Source organism: Lissotriton helveticus, chromosome 2_2 (assembly GCF_964261635.1).
Source record: "Lissotriton helveticus chromosome 2_2, aLisHel1.1, whole genome shotgun sequence".
Lineage (NCBI taxonomy): Eukaryota > Metazoa > Chordata > Amphibia > Caudata > Salamandridae > Lissotriton > Lissotriton helveticus.
The window spans coordinates 171,887,439-171,900,744 of record NC_136060.1 but is presented as its reverse complement, the minus strand read 5'-3'; the positions used below and the strand labels follow the sequence as shown (position 1 = coordinate 171,900,744).

Genomic DNA, 13,306 nt, shown 5'->3' with positions numbered 1-13,306 from the left:
ACGTAAAAGATATACATCTGAAATAATGTCCCTTGAAGTCCTGAATAAAATTCCTCTTACAAAAAATATTTTTGAAAGTAAGACTTGCAGACATTGCATTTACACCTAGGGCTGTCGCTAGGTTCGCGTGTGCACTCCTCTGAGCTACCCCTCGCATTTTTTAAATTGTGATTGTCTTAATTTTTAAAAAACATTTGTATTTCCTACCTGCTGCTACCTTATACTTCTTCCTGCCTTGCCCCTGGCCCCGGTCCGACACGGCTGTGTGCCGATTGATCGGCGGGCTTCTGGGGTTGTCACACTTACTTCTGGGCAGTGTCAGGTCAGCGCTCTAGCAACTCTGCGCTCAGACCTACTTAATCCAGGGCTCATGCGCACGTGCTGCGGACGCGCCGGCGGCGCGCCAAAGGCAAGCTCGTCTGCTCCAGTCTGCGGCTGAAATAATTTCAAAAGGGGGTGGTGATGGACAGAGTATCTGAGTTAATCAGAACACTCCTACCCAGTCAACAGATCAGGGCTTGATCCATCACCGTTTTTTAGCTCTCTGCACCATCCCAGTTCAGAACCTGGCTATATGCAAATTAGTCTGTCCCTGGCCCAGTGCATCATGGGAACTGGGCAGACCAAACTACCAAGCCAATTCTTTACTGGAAAGGAAACAAGCTTCCGGGGACCGGTTTCTGGCATTACAGCCGTCTTCGGCCCGGCTTGCTTGAATCCTGATGGTGCAGTGAGCAAGGGACTCACATCTGAGCATACCCTTCCACACTTATGGTGGCCAAAATAATTTCAAAAGGGGGTGGTGATGGACAGAGTATCTGAGTTAATCAGAACACTCCTACCCAGTCAACAGATCAGGGCTTGACCCATCACCGTTTTTTAGCTCACTGCACCATCCCAGTTCAGAACCTGGCTATATGCAAATTAGTCTGTCCCTGGCCCAGTGCATCATGGGAACAGGGCAGACCAAACTACCAAGCCAATTCTTTACTGGAAAGGAAACAAGCTTCCGGGGACCAGTTTCTAGCATTACAGCCGTCTTCGGCCCGGCTTGCTTGAATCCTGATGGTGCAGTGAGCAAGGGACTCACATCTGAGCATACCCTTCCACACTTATGGTGGCCAAAATAATTTCAAAAGGGGGTGGTGATGGACAGAGTATCTGAGTTAATCAGAACACTCCTACCCAGTCAACATATCAGGGCTTGATCCATCACCGTCTGCGGCTGGGCGGGGCCAGGGGCCATACACTATGCCCCCCTTCTGACTTATGCCTCTAAAGAACTTCTTGCCCGTTGGGGCAACTGGCCCCTCTCTGATCCTGCCGGATATTTTGCTCCTTACTGAAACCTGGTATTCCTCTGACTCTATGCCAGATATCCTAGCAGCAATTCCTGATCCTTACTACATACTGCGCTCTGACCGTCCGGAGGGAAAGGCCGGTGGTGGTGTGGCTGCCATCATACATTCTAAGCTCCAGTTCCAAACCCTGTCTTTCCTCCCTATCCCAGCAGTTGACTATTTAGTCATCCGCTCTACCTCTACTATTGTCTCTACTATTGTCCCCCTAACGTGTTCTTTTTTTACCGCCCCCCACAGTCCATGCCTCTTTTTTGCCAGGCAGTCCAAGATTTGTTGGCCACTTTGGTGATTAACAATTCTTGCGTTCTGATTCTGGGTGACTTTAATTTCTGGCCCTCTGACCACTGTGAAGACTATTTCGAAAGAATTCACTGAATTGCTTGTAAATCTAAATTTTTCTCAGCCTGTACACTTGCCAAACCACATCCGAGGACACACCTTGGATCAGATCTGGTCTGCTAACATTCACATCCCTACCCCAGTCACTAGCCCATGCCCCTGTTCGGACCACGTTCTCATTTCCTTCTTTCTTGACCTAGGACCGAGTAACAAACCTTTGCTTCCCTCTAACACTTGGGCCCGCAATTGGGGTCGAGTGGACATTCCTTCTCTCTGCACCTCCCTCTTGACTCCCCCCCCCCCCCCCCCCCCCCCCCAAGTCGCAGCCATGAATGACTGGTTGTCTTCAGCTTGCGACCAGTTGGCTCCCCTCAAATGCCTGCGGACGCTCTGCCTCCACGATTCTAACAGATGGTTTTCCACCGACCTCAAAGCTAAAAAACTTGCTCTTAGACAGGCTGAGCGACAATGGAGGCGAAAGTATTGCACAATCCTAAAATTATCTTATCTTTCCCTGTTGCACGACTATAAAAAATCTATTTTGCAAGCCAAAACTGACTACTTCACCACCAAGGTCCTACTCGCCGCTAATAAACCGAAGGACATTTTTTCTTATGTCCATGAACTATCTACCTCTGACAGTCACCCTCAAACCGGCCCCTTCCCAAATCCTCAGTGATTCCCTAAATGATTATTTCATTGATAAAATTGTGGCAATCACATCTAATATTCCTCCTCCCCTTCCCAGCTTTTCCTATCTAGAGCCCCCGTCTAATTCTAATTTTTTGGAGCAACTCCCCTTGATCGCCTGTGAAACTTTTTCTTCCCTACTCACTAAGGTCAAAACCGGGTCTCCTTCCGATAGCTACCCTGCTCACATACTTAGAAAGGTCTTCTTAGCTTGCCCTGAACCCCCGTTGACCCTCCTCAACGACTCTCTCTCACAGGGGACGGTCCCTAATTTCTTCAAGTCGGCAACAATTGTTCCCATCTTGAAAAAGGTTGGTGCAGATCCCTCCTCTCTCTCTCTAATTTCCGCCCCATCTCCTTACTCCCTTTTTTGGGAAAGATCTTGGAGTCCCATGTCACCACCTGCCTTAGTTCCTTTATCGAGGAAGCCCTCTATCTAGATCCTCACCAGGCGGGCTTTCGTCCAGCTCATTCAACAGAGTCTGTAGTCCTCTCTGTGCTGGATGAGCTTAGAGGTTGTGCTGACATCAATTCCTCTCAGTCCCTGGTTCTCCTGGATTTGTCCGCTGCCTTTGACACGGTCGACCACACCATCTTGCTCGATCGTGTCAGGGGCGCGGGCATTCGAGGAACCGCTTTGGCATGGGTCACCTCATTTCTGGAAAACCGCCACCAGGCGGTCCAGTTGGCGGGTTTCTCTGCTTCCTCCCGCTTGGTCTCCTGTGGTGTCCCCCAAGGATAGTCTCTTTCTCCTTTACTTTTTAATCTCTACATTTTTCCTCTCATTTCTGCCCTTCCGACATTGGACGTCACGGTTTTTAATTACGCCGATGACCTCCAACTCATCTTTAACCATTCCCCTTCTCCCGCCTCTGCTCTTAACTTTCAATCTATAATGCTCTCTATCAGGGACTGGATGAATTCCAATCATCTTAAATTGAACCCCGATAAGACCGAGCTAGTACTCACGGGTGGCATCCCCAGTCCTTGGTCCTCCACATTTTGACCCTCCTCTTTGGGCCCCTCCCCCCCTTCTACTTTCGTTAAAACCCTTGGGATAAGAGTCGGCGCTGACCTCTCTATGCATTCTCAAATAAGCGCTGTGGTATCATCCGGTTTCCTCAAGCTTCGCGTCATACACAAGATCTCTCGCTTTTTCTCCACTGCAGCTCTGAAAATCATTGTACTTGCCATGATTGTTTCGCGCCTGGACTACGGCAATACGCTATATGCCGGGGTTCCTGCATATGAGCTGCATCGTCTCCAACTGATTCAGAATCATGCCGCTCGTCTAATTTTTAAATTGCCCAAACATCATCATGTCACTCCTCTCCTGAAATCCCTACACTGGTTACCTCTATCTGAACGCTCTCTTTTCCAAATGGGCTGTTTGATCTTTCAGGTTCTAGCAGGCAGTGGGCCAGCATTCTTAGCCTCAAAAATCACTGCCTATGTTCCTAACAGGGACCTCCGGTCCGCCTCCACGCTTCTCTTATGTGTCCCCCGATTTAGGGAGACGAAACATGGCGGCATGAGGTTTTCTACTGGCCCTGGTCTTCTGGAACGCTCTCCCCCTGAGCATTAGAACAGCCGCTTCCTACCCGATCCTCCGCAGGGCTCTCAAGACCCATCTCTTTTCACGCGCTTTCTCCCAATAAGTGCCTCCCTCTCTGCTCTTTCCAGCTTGTTCGTCCTCAGCGCCAAGAAACCGCTTGGTATATGAGCGCTTTATAAATGTTTTAACTTCAACTTCAACCTGTATACCTTAAAAAAATAAGCATGCAAACACCAATTTGGGGAAAGAGACATTTTAAGAATTGGTTTCAATGAAATGGTAAATGCCATTCATTTAGCAAATTTCCATTAAAAAGGTTAGGTGAAATGGTAATGACATTCCATAAAATATTTTTCTACAAAATCACATATAACTTTGAATTACACCATCCAGATCACATTCATTAATTTATTCTTCTGTCCTCCATATCAAAATTCAGTATTGTGTTTTGTATACGTCAGTGAATGTCAAGTTAAATCATTGTTACTTCTATTCAGTCATATGAGCAGTAAGTAAACACTTTTTGAAGAAATTAAACCTGTCTTGCTTATTCTGAAGTAACTGAAAAACACGTTTTACCACAGCTTTCCTTATGCATTACTTCTGTCTCTTGTAACTTCCTTCTGGAACAGAAACAGTGTATCAGATCCCATAGTGGAAAATCCTTTTTGGCCGTCATTGATTCATCTGTTCAATCCTCAAAGGTATTGGGAGTGCAAAGATGTAGGACATTTTGAAGTTAAGTGAGGGAGATGGGTGCTGATGCAGTAAATAATCCTGATCTCCCATTTAATTGAGCAGCGGCCTGCTGTCAGTCTCTGTCTTCACTCTAAAGTTTGGAGGGCCGCACTTCAGCTGGAACTTTAGATAGTGACCTCATAAGGAGTAGGTCTGTTCTAAACACAAAGGTCAGACTTGAAATTGACTTCTGAATGCCAGGAAAGCTGACCAAAATTACATTTGTTTGAAATCAAATGGAACGTAATGATCTTAATTTTTTTATATTTTCCTCTGGTGGCTATTCTACATGAATCAGTCACCCATAACTCCTCTTTTGTGCTATTTGGGGCTCCTGACCCTCTATTAACTGTCCATACTGAGTGTAATATTTCTTCACAAACGGGTGATTTGATTAGTCTGTATTTAAATGTTTTTTGGTCCGAGTGCCATTTACAGTTTGCTGTAATTTTAAGATGAGTAGGACTTGTACCTCATCAACACAGTACAGAGTTACCTATGTTTCTGATTGGCTCAAATGAAAGAGTGTGGGGTGGAGGGATGCTGAAGTAAGCCAAGCAGGATGGCGCAAAGGCGAGAAGTGTGGAATTTTGGGAAAGTAACTTGGCTCATTAGAGAAACAATAACAGGAGTTTTACGATACTCGCAGATTGAGGAAAAGAGTGAACAGGGGCCAGTATAGTGAGGAAGAGTTTGAGGGGACTGAGGAGAATTTGTTTTGAAACCGAAGTCCACATATTGGCAGATATTGGGTACCCCCTCAGCCAACGCTCCACATTTAGATCAATAAGTCCCATAGACATTGGCAGCCCTATTATTCACTCCTGAACTTAACTGATATTTTGTTTGCAGTTCAGGTACTGAAACTTTGTTTACAATCTTTCGAAACTATTACGGAGTATGAAGGTACTTAACCCACGGAAGAGATCCTTTTTTAAATTTGATTGTTGCACCCATGGGCTTCCTTATCACAGCCGTTGCTTTGCCTACAAGGGCTATGTTGCCTGAGATGCTCCTGGTAGTTCTTTATGTGCATGAAGCCAATGACCGATTATTAGTAATGTGGGTTTCCTATTTTATGTGTCTGGTGGGAATATCCAGACTCTGCTCTAGATGAAAGGTTTACTTAGTGGCTTAGCGGTTAGTTTTACGAATGTATCCATAAATTGTTGAAATGAAATTCAACAAAGATTGAAGTTTGAATAACCAACCACATGTGGGAGATCTTGCCATCTGAATACTGGTCATCTGCGCAGGGGTATTGCCACATTTCTACCCAAAAGGTGATAAAATTAGGAGTCCAACTGTAAGTAGACCTTAACTGTTCTATGCAGCTTTCAGTTAAATAATGGGGTCTAGGATAATCACATTACAAGGAGATTGCTGCTGTGCCCCCTCCTTACCTCACGTGTTGTTAGTGCTTTTGTCTTCTCCAGGTTAATCTGATGGAATTAGGGTTAAGTTCTGTAAATGCTGTCCAAACCATGCCCAGAACCACCTGTGAGCCAAACAATTGTCTGGCACTACAGACCTGCTCCTGGGGACCCATCCTTTCTAATGAGGCATCTGACTCTGGAGAGTTTTGTCATTTAGACTTCAGCAATCATTGTGAACCCTAGTTGTTTCTCCATTGCTCCTACTGATAGAAAATCTAACAAGATTGGTGCTGTATGGAAAATGATTTCTTTTTCTGCCAATGTGGCCCTACGTATATTGAATATGGTTTGCCTCTGTGGCTGTTACATACACGGTCTGTGGACATGGCATCACCTTCATGACTTCAGACATACCATGGGCATTAGCATTGTTGTTTGATGGCTTGCTTGGATGTAGTTTTTCCAGATACATCCAGGCGTTCTTGATTAATATACCCTTTGACGGAGCCAGACTCTTTGAAACAAAGGCAAATTTGGCCCTGGTGTGCTTTAAGGATCACTTGACTATGGCCCACCCCGTGGGATTACTCAACAGTTCCTCCAACAGTACCAAATATTTCAGGGGTACTCAAGGGGCTTTGCCTAACGTTGGAGGCAGCCCACCTACCCTCTCGCGCTTTTTTTGGCTCTAGAAGGAGAGGTGGTGGCCAACCGAAAATGCAGTAGCCCTCTTAATTGTCTTCATCCACAACAGCTGCTACCAAGTCACTTTAGTTCCTCGCCACCCACCACCCCACCATGAATCATTTGAGGCTGACAGAGGGTGGGATCTGATTTTCCCATTCTGGCTAAACAACAGTTTTATTGTTTTCCACCCTGGGGTTTTTCATCAACAAGCCAAAATCCCATCTTCAGGCACTACAGAGGATTCTCTTTATAGGGGCTGTTCTTGAGACAGGCTGTTAAGGCTTTTTCCACTGCCTCAGCGAGTCTGGGCATTCAGGTTATGACCCTGATGTGTTGGACTGTCATGTGGCCCATTGGGACATTGTCATTTTCACTAAGTTAGCATGAGCACATTGCAGCCTCCCTGCTGCTTTGCGCACCGCTTACATGTTTTTATTTTTTGCAATATTTTCTATGGCTGCTTTCACATGAGAACTCATCGCTGTGTTCGCTTTCTGCATGCACCCTGGATTTTTACTGAACATTATGTGCAAGGTCGAACAACAATTCCCCCATGTTATTTTGCTCTGGCCATAACTAAGCCCTTAGACAAAACGTACAGATGCAGCTGTTTGGACAACGTACTTTGGTTTTTAGTTGGATGCACAAATAAGTGACACACACTTGGAGAGGGACCTTTCCAGTGGGAAGAGCGAGACAGCACCTATGATGCAGATCTACCATCTATAGGCTAATGTACGGGGTCTGCTAACAAAACCCAGAGATCTTATAACCTATAATAATACTTCTTCTTAGCGAGGGGGGGTGGGGGGGGGGTAGGCTCCATTGTCTTTTTATGATGACCTCTCCCATTATGCTTTATGGACTAGCTGCTTTGCTGACTGTATTTGTACTATGCATTTTACTGCTTGTTGTGCCACGTATACTGCATGTTATGGCACGTTAGTTAAATATTTTAAAATATTTCTTTTCTCTGTCCGATCTTATTGTGGAAAAGTACAAGAGTGCAAGCAAAAAGGGTGTGTCTTGTTACCTCGATTCCTGCGAGATCTGGGAGTGTGTGTTCTGGGGTGTCTGATCTATTTATTTCTCTGAGAGTAAGTAGGAGAGCAAGTGAGACACTATAGCTAGTCGATCTTAGGCTCGTGGGTACTAAGGTGGTAGGAAGACCCAGTCCCTATACACCAAGGTCCCATAATCCTGTGCATAGTTCTGTGTTTGTGCAGAATCCCTGCAACAGGACTTATGCCTTGGTTAATTTCAGCATGGATGGTTCTGTGGGTTCATGGTCTCTTAGCGTTGTGCAATCTGCGTATGCCTCATTCCCATTGGCCCATGTGGTTTCTTCAGTAGAAAATTTGCCTCAATGGGCTCAACACTGGGAACGCCTCTCGGGCAAAATCCATATATCAGAGGTGGCCGCCTGAGACTTTAAATGGTGGATGATGGATGGCAAACCCGACAGGCAGCAGACCATACTCTCTTCCCCAACTAGAGCTCACCGTAGTGACATTCTCCTCTTCTCTGGATGGGGATGTTACCTCTGTGATGTGGGGAATCAGCCGTATACAGCAGCGCACCATACACCCGGCCCTCAAGGCATTTGTGGTAGTGCAACAAGTAAGGCAGAGTGAGGTTCCGCACTCTACTTCTTGAGGTGCAATACTAAGCTCGCTCAGCATATCCCTGATAGTCAGTCACCTGGCGGGTTCACTGAACATCAGGATGGATGTTCTTAGCAGTGATCACCATTTTGATCATTAGTGCCATCTGGTTCTGAAGGTGGCTAAGGACATCTTCACACAGTGGCACTTTCTCTTAGTAGATCTGTTCACTACCTTCGAGAATGCCCAATGTCCAGCCTTTCGAGCCCTCTAGTTCTCTTTTTGTGGCTTTCTAGGAGGCATGTTCCGCTTCAGTGGAACTCCAGCCTTCATTATACATTCTGGCCTCTACTGATTATCCTATGGGTTGTGAAGGTCGGGAAGGATTGGGATCAGCTCATGTTTATAACCCTACACTGGGCTTAGATGGTTTGTGACCCCAAATTCCTGGGTTTAAGCATCTGCCATCCACTTCACCTGCCTCTCTGAGAGGATCTGCTGTCTCAGCAGGAGTGCAGATTACTGCACCTGAACCTCCGAAAGTTGCTCCTCCATTCGCATGTCTTGGGTGTAATTTTGATGGCTTCTCATGTACTCATGAAGTTCATACACTCTGGTCACTGGTCTAATTTCTTCGCCTGGTGCAAGTACTAACAGTTTATGTGTATTTCTAAAGCTCAGTATCACTGGTGAGGGTAGCCTGACAATGAGCACGTATGTGATCATCTTATGCCAAACTGACATTATTTTGTTTATTTTTGTCTCTCGCATACCTATCCTTCGCTTACTTAGCCATTTTGGTCCTAATTCATTTGCCTGATTTGCCCTCTTTGAGTCCCAATATATTTATGTGTTTTTTAAAAGTACTGTTGTACATTTTTCCCTAGCGCCATTCATTTTGACGCAGTGGGACCTTTTTTGATGCATGTGCCGTTTGACCCTATGCAGTGTTGCCCCCTGACACTGTTGTCATTCAAGATGTTTTTTCTCATAGCCATAACTTCTGCATGTTAGGTCAGTAAATTGCCGGTGTTAGTTGTCCAGCTGCATGCACTACCTTTTTCCCTTACAGGTTGGTGCCTTGGACATAATCACTCTTTCTAGTGAAGGTGGTATCGTTTTCTTGTGGTGCAGTCCATCACTTTCCTCACCTTCCTCTCCATCACATACCACTAAGGAGCAGGCAAAACTTCACCGGTTGGATCTTAACAATGCCCTTAATTTCCACATGGACAGGGCTATTAGGCATTGTTGAATGATCAACTTTGTTGGGTTCGCTAGCACAAAGAAATTAAATTGATCTTCGTGTTAAGCTGTCATCAATATGCCTGATAAGGCTCACCCTTGACGGTCTTTGTACTCATTGCTCCAGGATGGAAGCTTTGGCTAGAGATCATTCAATGATGGACATCTGCCAAGCAGTTACAGGGGCCAATACTTTATTGATTCTCAGGTCTGCAGAAAAAGCCATTTTACTGCTCGATCCTGCTCCACTTCAGCCTTGGACAGGGTGCTGCTTTGGAATCATTTGAAAAGGAGAAATCTGTGGTTGGAATTATCCACCAGGAGAAGGTTTTTCTTCAGTAATGCTCTTTCTGGTGGATATTCTAACTGCAGATTCCTCACCAATCCAATTTGGCAGTTGCTCTGCTTATGAGGACGCAGAAGTATTCTCCAGTAAACTGACGCTAGGGTGGCATTAATATGCATTTTCTTACTATCACTTCCAGAGGTGGGTTGGAGCTGCCATGGAATCTAATGGTGTTACTTGCCAGTGTTTACCTTACCTGTTCAGTGGATGCTCTCAAGCGCACTCTCTAATAATAAGTCGCCTAATGTCAAGTTGTTGAAAAAATAGCATTTGTCACCACAATGACGTGGAAAACTGAGAATTAAAAGTGGCACTCGCCATTGTGTTGGTAGTTTGTACTTCCCTGAAATGTCTGGTACTATGGTATTGTAGAAAACTAAAGCGCTGTTATTAAATTGTATGTTTTTCTTTTTCTTTCAGGACTTTGTTCACAGAATTGCGGATCATTTTGGAGTATGGCATAATGAAGCCTGCGTGCCCCGAGTTTGTGAGAAAACTGTGTCTGAGTAGCATTGCCTTTATAAGCAGGCTGGCCCCAACTGTGGCATAATTATATTCCAAATAAATTAAGTATATGTAATATATGTACACATAAGTATAAGCATTTTCAGAAGCTGGTATTTCTGCTAATGGTTATAAAAAAGTCAGGCTTTTTACATTGATCTCAGTCCAGGTGGCATAGATTTGCTGTACATTTCCTTGTTAACAAATCTTGTGTTGTCTTAAGTTCTGAAAGTTTTCCCGAATCCATCCTGTTTCTGATCAGTGAAGGTGTATCTGCTCACATTTAAAGAAAAGCGGCATCTTGTGCTGTAGAAACATTTACATTCTGCAGGATACCTACTATGTCTGCAACTACAAAGACTCTTGTTTGATTAATGTGTGGCTTTATAATAGAATGAATAGAAGAAAATACTGTAGGAGCACGTTTGAGGTGATGCTTTTACCTTGTGTATGCATACTTCTCACCAGCGTGAAAATTGAAATGTCTACTAACAAAGAGGGCGTGTACATCTGCCTATTTTATTGTGCGAGTCCTATATTTACTTGTGCCAGGTAGATTTCTTAGAGGTTCTTGTTTGGTGCTTTACTTGAAGCTTTTAGAAAGATAATGTATTGTAGGGTTTAAAGCAAAGAACACAGTCTGCGCAGATGCCCAAAACATTGAATTAGTGAGATTTTAGAGAGACGTGGTGTGGATTTCTCAAATGCAGAAGATAACTTACTCACTGAGCAATACCTCTATCAGCACTCAAGAATTGTGATACTTTTGTGGTTTAGTGTGCATTTTTGCTTCAGTATTGCTTTTTTTCATACAGAAATTATTTTCTTTTTTGAGTAACCATTATTTTAAGAAGTTTTCTGATAGTCTTCAAACCAAAGACTGAATCTGCATCTGGTGAGTGGCGAGTGTGTCAATGTGAGGATAGAACAAGCAATATGTAAAACATGCATATTATTTCTAATATGAGGCACTTGTACTTGGAACTTCATGTGTGTTTGTGATTTTCTTTTTTTTAATTTATTTAAATTAAATTATACCTTTGTAATTGTTGGATCCATGCCAACTCTGCATGTTTAGATACAGAAAGGCTGTCTTTGGTTCATGTATTTCATTAACCGAACACTCCCAGTATTTTGACTTTGGTTTACAAAAGAGTGGTAGCAGATGATTAGTTGGCAAAAGAATGCTGTACAACCGCCAATATTTGTTTTACAGAGCACACCAAGGATGTCAGTCACTAATTATAAAAAGAACGTGAATTTGTAATCCTGTATTCCTAACTACAGTTTTATTTGGTTTGATTATATACACCTTTGGCTATTTGAACTTTAGTCAGTTTGAAAACGTCTGGTCCTTATGTTTTTGTTTTGGGTCTGAAGGTATAAATAGTGAGTAAGGCATTGTATTAGCAGTAAAGTACAAACTGTTAAGAGCATCTTAATAGCATGGAAAGTGAAATGGGGCCCTTAGAGAAACTACATTGGCTTAAAATGTCTTGATTCCATCAAGTATACATTCGCCAGGTGGCAGGGCACATGGTGTTAACAATTTCATAATGGCTTACTGAATGAGGCAAAATACTGTTCCCTGCTTCTTGATAGCTATGCATATCTTTGTTTCTTATTGTTGCTGCAGTTTGCATGATAAATTATATAGGATCAACCTAATTGAGAACAGTGGGAGCTGCTGAACATAGGCATTCTACTTCTTTGAAATTTGACTTGGTTGTGTGTTGTGCATGGGGTCGTTTCTTGTTATGTCATTCATACATTTCCAGGCACTTTCCACATATGATTAATACATGTGACTTACGGTACAGATTTTATTATGATATAGGATACTTTTACCTAGTTGCTCTAATTTTATACAGTTAAACTGACTGAAGAGGCCGATTTTTGGCACCCCTACCTGCTACTTAGGACCTGCATGGTACACTGTTGTACAGGTGCAATTAGCCTTGTTATCTGTATATCTGCAATCAACGTAAGGTTTTTATTAAAAAAACATTTCTACTAAAATAAAGTCAATGTAAAAACTGAAATTGTTTCATTATTTCTTTTTCCCTTCTAACTGACTTATCTTTCCTGGATTAGCAGAACTCTTAATGTATTAATCCAACAAGACCCTTTATTCACCTTGCCCTATAATTTGTAAACCTCTGGTTTGCAATTAATGCGTTTTAATAAACCCATATTTCAGTTTACATTGTTGCATTCAACTTTTTGTGCTTTTTGTGTGTGGAAAAGCTGGCTCTGTATATACTATACCATGGTAATGTGTGGTGTGCACAGAGTCCATTGGATCCCCTTAGGGATAGCAGAGACGAACGTAGATAATACCTTACTCTCTTTTGTGATAGTGTGGTTAAGCAGTCAGGCTTATCAGAGAGCAGTGTTAACCATTTGTTGTACACACTCTGGTAAGAAATTGTCACACACTTAGACTGAATCCAGACCAATTGTTTGTATAAAAAGTTGTTAGTTTGTTATTTGTATTGCTAGAACCAAGATTTACTCAGTAGCAGGCAAGTGATACTTTAAATACAATGATACTTTTCAAGATATCATGTGTACTGGTTTTGTCGAAGCATACACGTTTGCAGTTGGAAGGATTGGGGTTTAAGCTCTTTAGAATACTTGTAATTACTTTAGATTACTTTCTAGTTCGTTTTCTAGTTTGGGATGAAACAAACTAATAGTCTACGCATCACAGTACATCAGTAAGCAGGTTAACTGTTTTGAAGACACTGAGGTACTTTGTTTATATTAAAAAGAACTTGTAAAGCGCAACATATACCCAAAGGTGTCTTGGCGCAAGTCAGAGTGTAGAGCGAATGCAGAAGACAAAGCTACTTATTGAA

At 43.3% G+C, this 13,306-nt stretch overlaps 1 protein-coding gene across 2 annotated transcripts in view; it reads left to right on the top strand.

The window, feature by feature from the left end:
- The window catches only part of TMEM33 (transmembrane protein 33), a 74,753-nt gene extending 62,266 nt beyond the window's left edge, over positions 1 to 12,487 (top strand). For both annotated transcript variants that reach the window (XM_078678254.1, XM_078678255.1), the window contains exon 8: positions 10,362 to 12,487. In XM_078678254.1, the coding sequence (XP_078534380.1) occupies positions 10,362 to 10,491 (130 nt within the window). In that variant the 3' untranslated portion in view covers positions 10,492 to 12,487. The remainder of the gene's footprint in view (positions 1 to 10,361) is intronic.
- The last annotated feature ends 819 nt before the right edge of the window (positions 12,488 to 13,306 follow it).